This window comes from Zeugodacus cucurbitae, chromosome 5 (genome assembly GCF_028554725.1).
Source record: "Zeugodacus cucurbitae isolate PBARC_wt_2022May chromosome 5, idZeuCucr1.2, whole genome shotgun sequence".
In the NCBI taxonomy this organism is placed as follows: domain Eukaryota; kingdom Metazoa; phylum Arthropoda; class Insecta; order Diptera; family Tephritidae; genus Zeugodacus; species Zeugodacus cucurbitae.
In genome coordinates this window covers 45,116,997-45,136,345 of record NC_071670.1, presented here as the reverse complement: position 1 = coordinate 45,136,345, position 19,349 = coordinate 45,116,997, and the positions used below count along the sequence as shown (strand labels likewise).

At 31.3% G+C, this 19,349-nt stretch overlaps 2 protein-coding genes across 12 annotated transcripts in view; both read right to left on the bottom strand.

The window, feature by feature from the left end:
• Window positions 1-61: 61 nt before the first annotated feature.
• LOC105213742 (V-type proton ATPase subunit d 1) lies at window positions 62-2,154 on the bottom strand. Its single transcript, XM_011186794.3, has 3 exons — window positions 1,800-2,154; window positions 1,029-1,537; window positions 62-962 (listed from the first exon to the last, which is right to left on the bottom strand). The coding sequence occupies exons 1-3, from the start codon at window positions 1,921-1,923 to the stop codon at window positions 546-548; spliced, it is 1,050 nt and encodes a 349-aa protein (XP_011185096.1). The 5' UTR covers window positions 1,924-2,154; the 3' UTR covers window positions 62-545.
• Window positions 2,155-6,047: 3,893 nt separating this feature from the next.
• The window catches only part of Nrg (neuroglian), a 113,095-nt gene continuing 99,793 nt past the window's right edge, over window positions 6,048-19,349 (bottom strand). For 6 of the 11 annotated variants that reach the window (XM_011186791.3, XM_011186789.3, XM_011186790.3 and 3 more), the window contains exons 4-9: window positions 16,610-18,846; window positions 15,961-16,537; window positions 15,728-15,892; window positions 14,761-15,129; window positions 14,590-14,693; window positions 6,048-8,217 (exon numbers count right to left, since the gene is read on the bottom strand). In XM_011186791.3, the coding sequence (XP_011185093.1) occupies window positions 8,033-8,217; window positions 14,590-14,693; window positions 14,761-15,129; window positions 15,728-15,892; window positions 15,961-16,537; window positions 16,610-18,846 (3,637 nt within the window). In that variant the 3' untranslated portion in view covers window positions 6,048-8,032. Of the gene's footprint in view, window positions 8,218-9,053; window positions 9,142-10,808; window positions 11,350-14,097; window positions 14,258-14,589; window positions 14,694-14,760; window positions 15,130-15,727; window positions 15,893-15,960; window positions 16,538-16,609; window positions 18,847-19,349 lie in introns of those variants that run through there. The other 5 variants (XR_008471373.1, XR_851789.3, XR_851790.3 and 2 more) reach the window with 5 other exon arrangements.

The window sequence follows — 19,349 nt, the reverse complement described above, 5'->3', positions numbered from 1 at the left end:
ATATCTTACCCGATATATATATATATGTACATATATCTATAGACATTGAAATATAATTGAGTCAGTTGGCATATAAGGAATGTCTGGAAATAAATTTTATTAATTTTAATATATAGATCATTTATGGTAATCTATTTTTGTTGATATTTATATTTGCACAATATGTTTTTTAATACAGTAACGTTCCATATATTTATATGTACTTGTGAACATTCATTTAATATATTTGCATGTAGGTATATGTATGCTTATGTATTTTAATAATATTCACAAAATGGATTTACCAATAAGTTTATACTGAAACGAAATTTAATACATTTCCTACTAACGCAGAGCACAATTTGCGAATCAAGTAAATTAATTTATATTTGTATATATACATGCAAAAAGATACTGTTAACAATTCATTTACACGCGTTAGTTTAAGCGCACTATTTGATCGAACAAAATAAATGTGATTTATTTATTTCAATCGAAGAAATACGTAAAACTCACACGAGGGACAGCAACAACCCAAAAAGAACAACAATAATGTGATTTGTGATTTAGAAAATGGGTATGTAGTTGTCGATTTTCGCACGATGCTTCTGGGCCACACACTCCGAGATCCACACAATATTGCGGCACTCTTGTTCCTTCAGCTTCAAGTACGCATAGAAGACACCAAAGTGGAATTGTTGCATAAAAGCGTAAACATTGAGTTTCACTTCATGCTCGAAGAATTTATCTTCAAGTGTCTTATCGCCGGGATTGGTGCCGGAGCCATCGAAGAGTGCAGCATATTCTGCATAATACTCTGCTACCGTCTTCACCTGTTCGTAGTCATCAGCGCGTGCCAAAGCCGCCAAACCATCTGGGTGCATGTTGCCGCAGCGGGGATACAACTTGGCGCGATCATCTTTGGACAATTCAGTACCGAAAGAGTTAATCGTGATGATAATGGCACGACGATCGGCTTCAAACTGTTAAATACATAAACTTCTAATTAAACCAACACTTATAATTAAAAAATTATCACACAAGCTTACAGCCAAGATTTCGCACATAACATCTGCAGTGGTGCCACCCAACTTCTTGCAGAATTCATAGAAAGCCTCCAAGTAGGCCTTGTACAAAGTGTTACGAATGATTTCAATGTTCATCTCATCCAAATCCTGTTCGGAAATACAATCAACAAAGAATGGCGCCAATGGTGTATCAACCAATACAGCGTTGTACAACTCAGCTGGTGTGGCAGCAACATGAATTGCCTCCATTTGTTCGAAACTACCCAATGGATGACATTTGGGTATCAATTCAGAAATTGGACGTTGATGTAAAGTACCAGTGATGAGCAAAATGATGTTATCAATCATATAACCATAGGTGATGAAGTCCAAGAAGCTGGCCAATGGCTCTACAGCATGATTACGAAGATGCTGGAATTCAATGACAAGTTTCTCGCGTAGCTTGTCATCAATGACCGAAACGGAAAGTGGTGATGGTTCATTGGCCAAGAAACTGCCATAATCGGTACTCTGCAGGTGCAATTTCAAATCTACAAACAAATAAAGAATATTAAAAACACTCGATAAATTAAAAATAAATCACAAGACATTCCCCATGAGTTTGACATTTCATTACATAGCAAACGCCCCACCGTACTCTTCTACACTTTATTTTCACTTTGCAAATGCACACATACACTCGCACTATCAATTATGTGTCACATGACCAATACCACCCCGTTACAATTGCTTTGCTACGCTCGGGGAAAATCAACTCAATGTCCCAGATTTCATGTATTCCGACGCACTTACCTTCCAGAGTTTCACACTGCACCAGATTTAGGTAGTCCGATTGCTTCAGTATGCCACACTTGAAACCACGGCACAAACCTTCCAAGTAGCCACCATCAATATTGAAATAACAACCTTCACTCATTTTTTCAGCTTTCTTTGTTACGCACGGCGACTTACAAAAGTTTAGTTTATTGCAACTAATAAACGATTTGCATGCAACTTGATTGAATTTGGGTTAGATTCGACACCTGCAGTTGCTGTGTGTGGCACGCAAAAAGACTACGAAATGGCAAAGAATTCTCTAAAGAAAATTACTTTTTCTGTATATTTTCCAGTATTCGCTTTATCGACTACCAACACTCTGACAAAATGTCATAAGTCATCACATGACTGTCATTGGTACTTGACGAAAGAAAATTACGTTTCGTTCAATACATACAGTGTTGCACTGAAGTTACAAAAAGAAATAAATAAAAATATTTTTTTTTTTGTAATTTTGATTTGCAATTTTTTTTTGTTAAATAATTTTAAAACAATAAAAACGCTTGTCAGTCTGTTGAATAATATATTTTATATGCTTTATTTAATAATTTAAACGCTTCAGCATCATGCGTTACAAATACAATTTTTAATTAAAATACATTTGTATATTATAATATAAATATTAAATATTAATAATTATTACACATTTTCTTTGTTTTTTTCTTTAATGCTTGAATTACTATAAATTTACTTGTTATTTTGCTTTATTGTTTTAACTATGTATGTATGTGTTTGATTTAGTTCCCAGTTATATATATTTCGTATATTTTTCTCTAAATTTAATACATTTATGAATTCCTAATATAAATATTATTATATGCGCCTTCATATGCCTTAAATATGCAAATATGTTTTTCTATAAATATTTATTCTCAGCCAAAATATTTTTTGTTTTTGTGAATTTGTTTTTTATATATAGTCTTTAATTGAGTTGTCGAGTTTTTTTTTGTATGTAAATAAATATTGATGAGTCGTAATTATGTCAATAGAAATCAGACATGCATTTATTACTAACTAATTTATTGTTTTAAAGAAAAATTTCCATTAATTAATTGGAGCATCTCTGTTTTTTTGTTCGTTTCCCCGACAATTGTGGATTCTAGTGTTTTAATTTTTGCCTTTTTCTGTTAAATAACTCATTGTTACCCTTGATCATTGGAACCAAGCCTGCTTTCTTTAATTTCTTCTATTTTATCATTCTTGATTTGAGCCGCGTCCTCATAATTAGTGATATTGCTGTGAGTCACCTAGTTTGTTGATGTATCGTGTCCGGCTTTGAAACTTCCAATGAATATAAATTCTTCCTCTAATATTTATTATATTGAAATTTATAATTTATTCTAAAATTAAGTATTCTGCATTTAATTGTTTAAAATTGTCTATAATGTAGATTTCTGTGTGTGTCCTGCTTTAAAATGATAACAAGCATGTTGCTCCATTTCAATTTATACTTACTTTGTTTAAATATTTTGTTGTTGTAATGTTGTATTGAATTATTGAACTACATATTTGAAGTATTTCTAATTACTTTGGATATACGCATTGCGCAAATCGGCAGTGTTAGAAATTACATTTTAGAATTAATTATTTCTATATTAAAATTATATTAGCTATACAAATTGTGTGTTAAAATATTAAAAGTTCTAGTAAGTATTGGATTTATTAGAATTACTCAAGTGTTTAATTGGTTTTAATTAATATTCCACTTGAATCGTTGTGTTTAATAATATTTAACTAATTTTTAGGTGTTTATAAATATAAGTTATAATATAATCCACAAGCAGTACCAAACAAGTATGCCTGTTTTGCTGAAAATACTTACTGATAGGTTCTTTAGAAAGGTTATTTATTTATTATATATTTATTTGATAAGTAAACTGTTAGTGAAATCGCTTAATTTGCTACGTCTTATATCACATCTTGACATTTCATACATTTAAAGCAGAATAAATAATTTTTCTTTTTTTTCACTTTCTTTATTGTTTAATTTTTATGCTTTATATTAAAAAGTTAATTTGTGTGTATATAGATGTAACTAGCCGAAATATATATGTATGTATGTATGTATACTTCGCATTCACAGATAGCTGTATTGTAATTATTGATATAAAATTGTATGTGTATGTATGTATGTAGTATATTTTATATATTTTATTGCATAAATTGTTTGCGTACTCTCTTCTCGATGGGTTATGCGGGTGCAAGGGTGCAGGTGAATTTATTGATACATTGTAGTTATTAATTTTATGAAACGCAAGATTTTGAAGTTAACTTAATTAAAAAAGATTATACAATAAAATATTAAATAAATGGAGTACATATGATTATTAATATGGTGAAATTTTGTGTTTAATTTAAAATTTTTTTTATTACAATTTTTTTTTATTTGAATTTTTATGCAGAAAATATAAACAATACGAAAACTCAAATACATTTAAAAATTGTACATTACCTTAATGAAAATATAAATATCTGTTCGCTGATTGGAAATATTCATATTGCAAATTAAAACAAATTTTTCGGTTTTTTATTTTTTTAGTATTTTATTATTAAATATTTCATTATTCATTGCAGTACCTATATATATATATATATATATATATATCAATTTTATATATATGTATATTTGTGTAATATATTAATCATATAAATTTAACATTTAATTAAACAATTAGTTTAAGTGTGGTTAGAACGGAATTTAAACGAATCACTGGATGGGTTGTTGACAAGGAAAAAAATAAAAGAAAAATTAAAAACACTACACGTTTAATTACACTTATGCGTACATATTTAAAAATGAAATTTTTATAATTAGAAAAATTTATATAAAATTCTGTGTAATTCACATTATTATATATTGTACGTGTAAATTTTTGATTTGTAAAAAATCGCACACTTTTTTTTAATTAAATTAATTAGCGCACATACAATTAGCTGTTAGCACTATATGTGTCACAGTGCGTGCTAAAAGTTTGCCGACCAAATCCATGGCCATTACATGTGTGTGTGTGTGGTATTGAGTTGCTACTTATTGCTGCTTGATTTCAGCTGTATTTTCGTTTATTTATTTATTTATATTTCAAGCAGCATTTTACAAATTTTCTAGCAAGTTTAAACTATTTTTTTCTCTTCTCTTGATTCAAAAAAAAAATAAAATAAAATATTTTACATCAAGTTGAACTTCCTTAATTCGAATCATCATAATCCATAAAAACACTTCCGAGTTACGGAGGGTATTTTGTATGAAATTTGACTTCTATTGCCAATTCAAGAGTTCGAGTTATGGAAGTTCAACTGTATTTACTTATATGTATGTTTTTAAAGTTAAAAAATGCATTTTCTCTTTAAGTAATTACAAACTATGGACGTGTTACAAAACGAAAATTAATTATACATTATTATTAATTTAAATTTAAATTGCATCAACCTTTGCTTTTCTTACAACAAAAAATCATTTGTTAAATTGATATTAATGGGTATAGTAAAGAGGTATACATTATTTCAATTGCACTTATACAACGCGGCTCACGGTTTACTAAAGCCGTCTATTGGAAAATAATGCATTTCTTTTTACTAAACTTTATATTTATTGTTTTCATTTTTTGCTTAGTGCAATGCAAGACTGTAGTAATTAAATCGGTAAATAATAATGCAATACAAAAACAAATAGCACAATTTTGCTTATTGGAAATTTATTATTGAATGCAGATTTTTGTTTAAATCAATGCCATTTTTACTTAACTAAGCTTAGTTTTTATACACACTTCCAGGAAATTTGAGTATAAATTTTATTTTATTTATTTTCTGTCTTAGAGAGCTCTGTGTATGTGTAAATATTCGATTGAGTTTTAGCTTTAGCATATTTTTAGGCGCATAAGCTGTTTAATATGAAACTAAATATGATTATTATTTAGATTTGAGTTAATTCGATTCGAGTTCAATGAGTATAAATTAGTTTCGAGATGTTTCATTTATTTCAAGTTCCACTTTTTTTTTAATTAAAAAAAAAAATTCTGCAAATTATTGAAAAAATTATTTCAATAAAAATCAAGCATCCAACTGCTAAAGTAGTCATTAACAGAATTTTTTTACGCGTGTACGGCAATTCGATATATAATTTACAAATTTATATATTTTTTCGTATATATGTAGGTATATTCCACTTTATTTTCGTTGTGTAAAAAGCAATACTTTTACACTAATGAAAACGCTTTTACATACACATTTATAATATAGTTTAACTTTAGCATAAAATTACTATTTCGTATATGATTTTGTTTGTTTTTTATGTTTTTGTTGCATTTTATAAACACTGGCAGCGCAAATGATATTCACAACAATAAGCTTTTGCATTGTGTGTGCTCATTTCAATAGCTAGCATAATTTTTTCCATCTACTGTTCTGCAGTTAAATGACGTATATAAGTGTCAATTAAAAATATTGTGGAAAAATTTGGAAATTCAAATATTTTCCATGCTCATACGATTTTTTATTGTAATATTTTTTACTTTTTTTATTTATAAATTATTTTTAATTTTTTTTTATTTTATAAATTATTTTTAATTTTTTTTATTTTATTTTTACCATACACATATTGAGATTCGTTTAAGTTGTATGTAACAGTTCACACGCACGTACATACTGGTTTACATTTACATCTAAAGGCTTTGCGTAAATTAAAATGGAAATTAATTTCCGCTTAATATTTGTATTTTTCCGTGTAAGCTCAACGTATAAGGCTTGCCAAAGTATTTTTAATTAATTTTTGTTTTTTGCAATGCAACTCAAATTTCAAGTATTTTTTGTTTCAAAATGTAATATTTAATGATTTTGGCATAAAATATAGGGATTTAACGCTATATTTAATTGAACTGAACTGAAAGTAACTTATTATAGCCTCTTCACACCGGCGCTAATTGATCTATTAACCGGCCACTGCTCGATTAAGACGCTGATTTTGATCGATTAGCCATACCAAATAAAAATCTACATTAATTTTTAATTGAATTTCAATCGACTTGAAAATGCTCGATTAAACGCTGATTTTGATCGATTAGCCATACAAACTAAAAATCTAATTTTTCTACACTAATTTTTAATTCAATCGACTTGAAAATTAAATGCAACTCTGCGACAAAGAACGTATTTGTACGTAATACTACTCGACGGTAGATATTGCAGCTGGAAAAAATGAATGTGTTTATTGAGAAAATACCAATCAACTTCTTATTGAAAGCAAAAGCAAAAATGTATAACAGCTGATCGTTTATCGACTAACCGGCAGTATGAAGTGCAAAAACTGGTTTCTCAATTAAAATTTTCATTGATCAATTAATTTGACTGTGTGAAAAGGCTATTAATATTCTGTTTATTCTACAGCTGCTATTTATTATAGTAATAGCAACAACAATCTAATGCAAAAACATTGGCTTAAACAAGCTACAATTACCAATACATTTAATAAATATAAATAGTACATTTGATTTAGTGTGTTGTGGGTGTATTGTTTTTTTTATAATTTGGGTTTTGTTTAGAAAATATTTAGAAAAAAGGCGCATTTTGCTTTCTCCGCATTAATAGCTTACATATAACGCTTGTAGTGCTGCAGTTTTTGTAAAATTGTAAATTTTAAAATCTATTTTTTGTAAGAAAAATTAAAAAAAAAAATCAAAATTTATGCAAAGACCTTAAATGCAGCACTACAACAATCCATATAAAGCATAGCAAAATTAAAATTCGATTTTTGCTTATAAATTCTACTTTTTCCCTTCATTTTATGTACTGTCCTTCATATTACTAGCATTAAAAATTTTTATATTCTTTATTCACCCATCGTTTATCGTATTTTAATTTCCACTCTCTAAATTATTTCCCGACACTAAATAATCGTATAAATTTCACTTAAGACAATACACAAACGCCCACGCAACGCTATTCCCAACTACAAACCACATGGTGAAATGGATATTTGATAAATTGCCAACGCTTATCAAAGTCATTTCACTTTACATATAACTCCGCTTACCTAATTGAAATCGCTACAAATTATACACACCGTTAGCCTCGTCGCGCATTCAAATTTTCGCTGCTCGTACGCCCTTACTTATTTACTTGCACTTTGTTGTAACTTCCGCTTTTATGCCTTCACGATTGCTGTGGTTGTTAAAAATTTGTTGGTTTTGTTGTTGTTATTGCTGCAGTTGCTGCTCCTAAACATAGGTGGCCACTGCAGGTGTGTTCGAGGAAGTGCCGCCCTGTGCTGTGGGTGCTGGCGGCGCTGTTGGTGACGACTGATGCGCTGCTGGCGTATTATTTATAGGTTGTGGACTGACTGGCGGCTGCAGCTTACCCGGCACATATTGACCGATGAAGGAGCCATCCTCGGTGAATTGAGCTGTAAAGTGAAATGAAGGGAATGGAATTAGTTGTGGAATAAGTATGTGTGTGTGTTTGAAAGATTTTTGTTAATTTAAAGCTTGAAATTGATAAAGTTGTGTTGTTAAGCCTACAACCGCGTAAAATAGATGGACCAAGACCAAGAATAGTGGGTGAGAGTAATTAGTTTGCGTTTTTTGCTTTGCTGCTTAGACGTTGGGGGTAATTTGTATTTTTATTTTTTATTATTTTTTTAATGATTTTTTTTTTTGTGTGCTTTAGTAAACATTTTTTTAAATCATTTATTATTTTTTTTTTTGAATAATTATGTGTAGTGATAGAATTAGTTTATGGTTGTTTTAATTGTAAAAAAAAATCAGGAAAATTAAATATTAATGTAGAATTTAAATTTCAATAAACAAAAAGTTAAAACCAACTAAAAATAATATGATTATTTAGAAAATATAAACAAAAAATAAAAAAAAAAACAAATTTATGTTGAAAACCAGAAAGTAATAAAGAAAAAAGTAAAATGCAATGTTCGAAAAAAATAATTATTTAATTTAAAACAAAAAATTAAAACATAAATTATAACCAATTAATAATAATTATTTAAATAAAACAAAAAAAAAATATAATTAATAATTATTTAATTTAAAAAAATTAAAACGTAAATTATAACTAATTAATAATAATTATTAAAATTAAAACAGAAAAAAATATATATATAATTAATAATTATTTAATTTTAATTAACAAATTATTTAATTAAAAAAAATCAGAAAAACATGCCATGCAAATTTTCAAATCTACACTAAATAATAATAATAAAATCTATCAAATTAAATTGCTTACCTTATTTACGTATTTACGTTCATTTACAATATTAAAACGAAAGTGCGAAAGTTTTTTTTAGCGGTACGAAATCAAAATTAATATGTTGCTAAAAAATAAAATAAAATTGTTAAAATAATCTTTTCGAGCTAGTCTTAAATCAATCAGCAATCAATCAAAATTTGTTGAGTCTGCTAATTTTTTAAATTCAAATATAACCTCAAACTTATACACATTTTAGAAGTGAGATTTTTTATGAGTTAAAAAAAAAAATCAAACCAAAGCTATACTACCATTAAAGTATAATCTCCTAAATTTAAAAAATTAAATATTTCATAATTAAAATAATGCAACTTTTCATAACACTATATTTTCCTTCAAATTTTAGCTTGAACTGCATTCAGCAAATATTGAAATTTCTTCTAATAACCCGCTATAGCCTTTTCGCACAGCCAAATTAATTGATCAATTAAAATATTAATTGACAAACCAGTTTTTGTCCTTCGCACTTCCGGCTACTCAATAACCGATCAGCTGTTATATATTTTTGCAATTTATCTGATTGCAATTTTCTTAATAAAAACAATCATTATTTCAAGCATTATTTTCAGCAGTGACATCTACCGTTGAGTAGTATTACATATAAATTCGTTATTTGTCGCAGAGTTGTATTTCATTTTCAACTCGTGTAAAATTCAATTCAAAATTTAGTACAAAAAATAGATTTTTATTCTGTATGATAAATCGATCTAAATCAGCGCTTTAATGATACAAAAGCCGGTTAATTGATCAATTAGCTCCTGTGCGAAAAGGCTATTCGAGTTGAGAAAGAGATGAATTTGTTTTAATGGAAATTAGTGGTCTCCATAAAGATTGATTTGTCTTGAATAATAAGTTCGCTGCCAAACAGTTTAAATATTTTGTTTAAATATTTAATTTCTTTTTAATTAAAAAAATTATAGGGTTTTATATCTGTTTAAGGTTATATTGTATACCAACAAATTTAAATTTAAAGATTTTTCTATCTGCTAGAGGTTATGTAAGTATCTTTTTCTCTTATATCACCAGTTGCAGTTCTTCCATAGGTAGTTTGTTTTAAATTACATGTCCCTACCACTAAATTATGCATGTCGATTGTAACAAAAACATGTATTGTTGTTGTTTTCCATGTGTTACACATTTTCGTTTTTCATTTATTTATTATTAAATTCATTCATTTTAAGTGTTTTTTGTTTAATACGAAAATGATAGGTACACAAATAGCTTATTTTAAAAAATTGTTTTTCTCTTTTTTGTTTTGTTTACTCCTCTTTTTGTTGTTGTTTAATTTACATTAACATTACAAAACGTTTCGATTGCTTGTTTTAACTTCTTTAACTTTAACATTAATGCTAAAAATTACTCATTAAAAACACTAACTTTATATGTATAAAAGAGAGAGAGAGAGAGAGTAAAAAATTTATAAAAAAAATAAAAGATTACACAAATATGTTAACTAAATACTAAACACAGGAAATTAAAATTAAAGTAAAATAAAAAAAAAATAAAATTTAAATCAACGCATACGACATATACAAATGCTTTGCACGAATTTATATAAAAAAAATTAAAATAAAATTGAAACATAAAAATAAATTATATTGTGGTACGGTATAAAAGTAGATTTTGTTTACATTTTTTATAAAACACACTTTAAACTACATATAGTTAAAAAAAAAATACAAGCGAATTTCAAATATGTCTACGCATGCGCGCACACAGCTTTTTTCGCGTTCGTATCAAACGGTTATGCGCGTGTACACGCGTATGTGGTTATGTTGGCGTATGGATGAATTTAAAATTTATTTATTTATATTAATTATTTGTATACATACTTATTGACATAAAATTAAATAACGGTTTCGCGTTTGCAAAGCAGTAGTGATTGTAATTTGTTTTAGTACATATTATACAAAAAAAAAAAAAATAACTGTTTCGGTTTATAAAATTTGCTCGTGCTTAATTTATTGTTGAGAGATTCAGAGCTGCATCGTTTTGATTTTCAAGAAGTAGAAAAAAAACACAAATTTCACTTATTTCTTTTATGTTTAAGGCGCTATTAGCTAAGTTCTGTTTGGCAGTAATCAAAATCGTGTTTTGTTGCTGTTGCTTTGCTAATTTTGCTGTTATCGTGGACCGACGCTTTATGTCATGGTTGTGTTGCTGTTGTGTGCGATTGACGTGGTACAAATACATAGAATGGCTTAAACTTATACTGTTTGCAATCAAAGTCCTTTACGTCCATATTGGCCAATAAAAGAGCCGTCTTCATTTAAACCTACGCATAACAACAAGTTGTTGTTGTTGTTGGTCGTTTGATTTGTTGATATTTTGTTGGTGTTTTAAAAGTAAAAGAAAGATATAAACAACGAAAAAAAATTGTATATTTAATAAACTGAAAACGAAATCAACAATAAATGCAATATGTATATAGTAAAAGCATAAGTAAATATTTCTGTATAAATAAAAATAAATTTGTCCATACAAATACAAGGTGAACGTAACAAAAACAAAAACATAAAACGAATATTAAATTTTGGTAAGCATAATTGTAACAACAAGAACAAACACTGTTGTGAAAATGCGAAACATTTTTTTGATTAATTTTTTGTTGTTGTTATTGAGTTGTGAGACGCGCAAACAAAACGTTTATTGTATGTATGTAAAAGGTGTGGAAAAAAGAAACGAAATGTGAGGCGGCGCACAATGCAAGCGCAATGACGAATAAACAGCATACATTTTCACATATAAATGGTTTGCACTCAATGAATAAAGTATAAATATGTATTTTATTATTGAATGTGATATGCGAAACTGAGCTGCGAAGCGCTAAACCGTTTAAAAGGCTTGGCGTGTAATATATATATATGTATATGTTGTCCGATATTTATTTATATATGTTTATCATTTGGTTTATTTTTTGTTTTGAACTACCGTTATTGGTTTTGCGGTCAATAATTATGGTTTTAAATTTCATTTAAAATGTTCAGAGTTTTTTTATTATTACGCTGCATATGATAATGAAAATGAGCTGCATAATATAAATATAAATAAATGTATGTGAATTTAAAGGCCGCTGCAACCACTTGCCATTAACAAAAATGAGTCAAATTATAGTAGCGATTACAAAGTTGTCTTTAAAGTTGAAATACAAAATTTAGTTAAAACGCAATTTTCGAAAAATTAACGGCACAAAATTTACTTTTTTTTAACAAAATATCTGTTATAGTTACAGTAAAAAAATAAATATTTTACAAAAATTGATTACTGTAAGGCTTTACATATCTGTTTCACTGATAAAAAAATAACATTACGAAATTTCGAAAATTTTCGAAGTTTATTTTCGAATTTCGAAATTTGAATTTTTATGTTTGTCATTGCATCATGAGAATTTTCTAAATATACTTTAGCAAATAATACTGTTTCTAGTTGTAATAATCCACAATATGAGCGACAAACACATATTTTCGAACTTTAGTAAAGCAAATATTTTAAGCCAGGACAGCAGATTTCTAATTAGAAGTAAAATTATTTCTATATTAAATTAAATGAGGAATTATTATTTCAAAAAAAATATATGAGCCTCAGAAAACTTAATGAGAAACAGAATGCGTCAAAAATCAAGGTTTCATCATTGAAATAAGGTAAAATTTTACTTTTCAAATGGTATTTAAGGGGTTAGTTGAGTTTCAGAGGCTAAAACAACGGTATTTTTACAATCGTTTTTTAAATATTTACAATAATATGTGTATGTACTTCATGTAAACAATTCATGCATAAAAAGTATTTGGTAAAATTTTAATTTAAAAATTTCGAAAACTCAGCCGCTGACACCTCATCTGTCATGACGTGTTCAAAAAAAGGTCTTGCGGTGGATATCATAACTCATGATTGGTTCATCTAAAAACAATAAACCAAAAATATTTCGATAGCACAAGGATAAATCTAGTTAATGAACGAACGAAAAAAAAATATTGAAATTTGAATTTTTGACAGAATTTTAATTAAAAACTCACTCTTTTTGTCAAATTTTCGGTCAGTCAAATAAGTACCCGAAAATTCTAATTTTAAATAGATAAAAATATTAAAGAAAGAGTTTGTGTGAAATTTTGTGTTTCAAACGAAATGTCTTGTGCCAAAACGTTGGAAATGTTGAAAAAAAAAAAACATTTGGTGATTCAACCATGTCGGAAACTTAACCATGTCGGAAGTTTACAATTGGTATAAATCGTTCAAAGACACAACGCTTCACAACTATTTGAGTTATAGTGTCCACCGACTTGAAAAATTGAGTTTTGAGATAAATGCGTTTAAAGTTTTACATTCGTACTGACGTGGCCTGATGGGCGGAACTTCTAAAGCATTTATCTCTTAGACTATTACTCGGATTGATTTGATATTTTTGTATAATATTTTAAACGTATTGCACTATTTAATAAGACAATACATTTATTTTTTTTTATTTTGAATATTTAAATTTACATTAAGGGGAAATTTTTTACTTTTTAAATTCCCATTTTTTTATCGGAAAAGAAAGTAACAACATCTTCTTCAAGTTGTAACCGGATTGTCACAAAGAAATAAAATGTGTTAGATTTTCGCATATTTCTAGTATATTATATATATGTATGTATGCTTTTTTTAGCGGTTCAACAAACAATTTTTTAGTGCATTCGATATTCGTGTTAAATATATTTTTTCATTTGTATTATATTTCCATCATTTTTAGTTGAAAGCATGAGTATAATTAGCTTGCCAAAAGAATTTATTATTATTATTCAAAACTGTTAGAAACAATTCAAAATTAAATTTGAAAAAAAAATTAATGGTTTAATAATAAAAATGTGTTCGAAAAACAAAACGCAAAAATTTAAAATTTCTTTCAAATGAATACAAGTTTCATTAAATATGTGAACAAGTGAGTTTTATGCACAAAAAAATCAACCGAAAATTAAATAAATAACAAAATATATGCATGCATTAAAATAAACTTTAGATTGGCAAAAAACAATACATATATTTTTACCTTTACATAATTTCAAAAGAATTTACTAGATTTGTAATTTCTATTGTAAGAGAGTTTCATGGCTAATGTTTAAGTATGTTTGCGGCTGCTTGGGCAGCCTCGTCTTGTAGTTCGTGCACTGTTGGTAAATTATTTGCAACGCCTCTAAATACAGCTGCTGCTGCGCTCATTTTCAAAATCACACGCATTTTATACAAAATATTGGAGAAAACAATGAATACAAATACATTTAAATAAAATCAAATAAAAAATAATAACAATAATATACAATACAAAATTATATGTATAAATTTACTTTTTTTATGATGAGAGTGTGTGAGCTAATAGAGAGTATATTGACGATATTACAAGTACATACATACATATATAGAGTTGCATATATATACATATACATATGTACACATGTTTGCTTAACACGTTCAAACTATAATGTCTTGGCTTTATTTCATGTACATTTTTACTATACGTTTACTGTTACTCAATCGCACTCACCTGTATCACCATCTCCATATTCGGCCATCGAATCGGTGTCGCTCTCCACACCGGGTTGCTTCGCCGAGTGTACCGATTGCTGACCAGCGCTCTTATTATCCAAACTAAATCACGAAAAGATCATTTGTTAGTAAAATTTTAATTTTCTTTATGAAGTTATATCGAACTTACGGCTGTGAGTATTCATGGAACCCGCCTTCATCCGGATAGTCGCGACGTCCGTTCGCCAATTCACGATCGTGCACATCGTATTTGCCACCGCGATTGCGTCGTATGATGCAAATAATAATGAAGAGTAGTATGATGAAGGCCAGCGCCAGCATCATGCCAATGAACCAGCCAGCATTCGCCACATTCTGATTGGGCACCTTGGTGGGTCCGTCAATCACGATTTCACGCAATTCACTGGGCGTCTCATTATCACCATCGACCGATACAACACGGAACTCATACACATTATCTGGATTGAGACCGCCAATTTCTTGGTAATCTTTAGAGAATTCTGGTTTTTCCGTCTTGAAGTTGGGCTCGCCTTTGATTCTGAGGTGCAGAAAAAATATTTGAATATGCAAAATTAAATTAGCTTCCAAAAATAAAAATATTTATGTAATTCACAACTAAAAAATTCCAACCACCAAAACAAAAGATGCACATAGTAAGATTCCTAGGTCATAACAATTTTTTTTGTGTGGCCATTTTGAATTTTTTAAAAGTAACGTCAAATTTGTAATCAGCGACCCCGAAAACACCAGACTAACAATTTTGAAGTGAATTCGATGAATTTTTCAAAAAAGCGTCCGCCATATTGGATTCGCCATTTTGAATTTTGAAAAACTGACACCGGATTCGTAATTGGCGACCCCGAAAACTCCCGAGTAACGAAAATCCGATGAATTCTCAAAATCGCTGTCCGCCATATTGGTTTTCTGGGGTTATGTCAAAACCCTGATCTGATGGGGTTAAATGGACCAGGTCACAACAAACATTTTTTTGTGGGCTGTGTAATTAACAACTCAATATCTGTTTACAGGTTAGGTTAAAGTGGTGTATGCAGGCATTTAAGTTCCTTCTTCTTATTTGTATATATACGTAATCTCCTGTTGTCTAATGTTCTCATTAAACAGAAGCGCTGACTCACCTGTATTGTGTGTAGAAATGTGTGCCGGCATGTCCTTCGGTACTTGGCTGCCAGTTGACGCGATATTTGGCATTATTATTCTCGGATTTCAATTGTTGTAAGACAAATCCAGGTATGGCAGGCTTCTGAGAGTCTTCGGGCAAAGTGCGTTTCTCAATGAAGTGTCTGTAAATCAACAAAATAATAATAAATATATAAATTAGAGTTTCAAAAATATTTAATCTCAAACTCACTCTGATCCTTCGCCCATTTTCGTGGTCGCCGTTATTGAAATTCTATATTTCGTGTTTGCCTTCAAACCAGCTAATTTTGCGCTCGTTATTTGTGGATCATTAATGTGTGGGTCGAGTTCACGTCGTTCGCTTACATAGCTGCCCTTAACCTCTTCATAGTAGATTTTGTAGCCAGTCAGTTTACCGTTTGGTTGCAATGGTTTCTTCCAAATCAACCAGAAGGCGGACGAACCCAAGGGGTAAGCATCTAATGACTGCACTGGTGATGGTACACCTTCGGGTGTATCGAAGTCGATGACCACACTGGCTGGACCATTGAAGCGTCCATTGTAGGCAAGCACACGTGCAAAGTTCTTCGAGTCGGGTTTGAATTGTGTCACGAGCGCCTGATCGGATATGGCATCAACATGTATTTCGCGTAGTGCTTCCTCGCCTTCCTTCTCGGTCCATGTTTGAATCTTGTAACCCTTGAAGCGGCCACGTACCGATTCGGGACTAACGTGATTCCAGCGCAACATGGCTGTGGTGGCAGCGGTCACCTGGACCATACTGAAGTTGGTGGGAGCTTCCAAGGGACCTATAAATCGGGATAAAATATAAAAATATTATTGATATTGCACGCAGTTTATTTTAGGTACTCTGTACTTACGATCTTCGCCAGAATAGCCGACAACCTCTGTGGGCGCTACATTTGCTTCACCGTGCTTATTTATAGCTACCACTTTGATCAAATAGGGTACGTACGTTGGTTGATCCGGTATTACCAAATTGTTCTGCTGCCAATCGTATATGTCTTTACTCTCCCACGAGGCCGCTGGTATATCACGTTTCCAAGAGACACGGTAGTGGAAGTCTGGTCCATTGTGATCAATTTCCGGCATTGGAGTCCAAGAAATTACCAAATTATTTGGTTCAGTACCCATGCCTTGCACATTGTCGGGATTCTTGTAGGGCACATCTGGTGGTGTGGTACAAATCTCACTGTGTTCCGATGGCGGTGATGGACCAATTTTATTGAAGGCTTTCACACGGAAAGTATAGTTAGACCAAGGTGTTAAATCGACCACAAAAGCGGTCTCAGTGGATGGTACTTTATCGTATGAGATATCCCATGAATCGGGTGTGAACGAAGTATTGAATTCGATGGTGTAGTATAGAATTGGTGAACGGTTGTCACCCTGTGGTTCCCAAGTTACTCGTATCCTATTAGTCATGCACACGATACCGACTAAACGCGGCGCATTGGGTACATCCTGTACAATGAGATTAGCTTTAGCCGATGCCTCATCCAATTCGGTACGTGCCACACATGTGTACTCGCCAGAATCCAATTCAACAGTCTTTGGTATGGTCAGTGAATTGTCGTTGGTCATCACGAAACGTGCCTCTGATTCGAAATCAATAGCTTGACCATCCTTCCACCATTCAATTGTCAGATCTAGTTTTTCATCATGCTCTTCATTACAACGGAATGTCGCCGATTTACCAGCGGCTACTTCGTAATTCTGTGGCTCATGTATAATGCTTGTTCTCTTCATGACCAATAATGTGCCATTCGCTGATATGCTGCCGAATTTATTGGTCGCATAACATGTGTAGTCACCCTCATCGCTGAATGCAACTTCTTGGATCTCCAAATCGCCCGATGGCAAAGTGTTGTAACGTCCACCAGTCAATTCTTGATGATTACGTATCCATTTCACTTGCGGTTTGGGTGCACCGAAAACGCGGCAACGCAACGTAACATTCTTACCATCGACAGTGGCTTCCTTGCGTGGCGCTTCTTGAATCTCTGGCGGCAGTGCCAACACATTCAGGTATACATCCTTGTAGACATAGCCAAGCGAATTGGTTGCGTTACAACCATAATTACCAGTATCGGCCTTAACGAGATCGTGTATAATAATACGATTACTTTGGACAGTGCGACGTGGATTGGGTGGGGATTGTGCAATTGGTTTGCCATTGTGGATCCATTGAATTGTTGGTTCGGGATTACCGGCAGCAGCGCATTCGAATATGACTTCCTCATCTTCGGCCGCATTTTGTACCTCGGGTTCTTTGGTGAAGTAAGGTGTGGCCAAAATTTGCAAATTAATCGAGTACGATTGTGCATTACCAACACCGTTTGAAACGTCACAAGTGTATGAGCCTTCATCCTCGAAATTCGTCTGCCTGATGACCAGTGATTTACCATAATGGCCTTGTGTGATTCTGTCACTCCATTGTATGGGCGCACCATTTTTAGACCATACCGTTTGTGGCAGTGGTGTACCACCGAAAATACAATAGAGCTCGACACGTTTACCACGTAAAGCAACTTCGTTCTTACGTGTCACATATTGCCGTTTGGGTTGTTGTTTGTTCAGTGCAGCGCTGATGCCGGTCTGTTTCACATCCAATAAGACCTTATTGCCGATTTTATACTCATTACGGAACACCGATGTAGCCGAACAGGCATAGAAGAAATCATCAGAAGCATCTTCACGTGTCACATTCGAGAACCACAGTGTACCCTCGGGATCGAGTGTCATGCGTGAGTTGTTGATCGATTTAATAGTGCCTTCCAGTGAATGTTGTATCATCCAGTTAACAATGGGTTTGGGCCAACCATCGGGTGCTTCGCAACTAAGCGAGAAGGGTTCACCCTCATTGGTTTCAATCGTTTTCGCCACTTCATCCTTGAAAGCATTCAATTCGGCTTTGCGCACAAATACGGAATTCGAGGTGGCTGTACCGAATTCGTTTTCAGCGAAACACTGATACTGACCCATATCTTCGTCCTTGGGTGAGGTGATTACGAGCGTACCACGACCGGGTTGCTGCAGCATACGATTGTCGTAAGCCTGCCAATCGAATTTCTTGCCGTTCTTGATCCATCGGTAACTGGAAAGAGAAGAGAAAATTGTGGAGAGTTAGACAAATGTTAAATAAAGTTAATTATCCCGGAGGGAACAATTCGGTAAAGGTTAAATTTTGGTTTCGACAAAATGGATAACGCTATCCATTGCTTCTCCAAAAAACTATGTCCAAATAATTTGAGGTTACGCATAATCCACTGTCGTAAAAACTTACTAAAAACGTGCATGGGGTTTCTAAAAATTATTTACGCGTGAACTTAGAACCCTCATTAATTGTTGAAAACTATTTACGCTTTGCTAATTGGGAATGTTGCAATGACAAACCACTTGGTAATGCTCACTGTAAATAAATAGGTGCTCTCTATATTGGTATGGTGGAATGTGCATAGAAAGTTATTTGATGTGCGATTTGTAATGCAGAGTTGTTTGTGTTAACGATTAAACCACATTCGGTTGGAATTGAAAACTATCTGACAACAAAAGGGCAGGTCGAAAAAGGTCACTGAAAAGTCAAGAACACGCATGTGT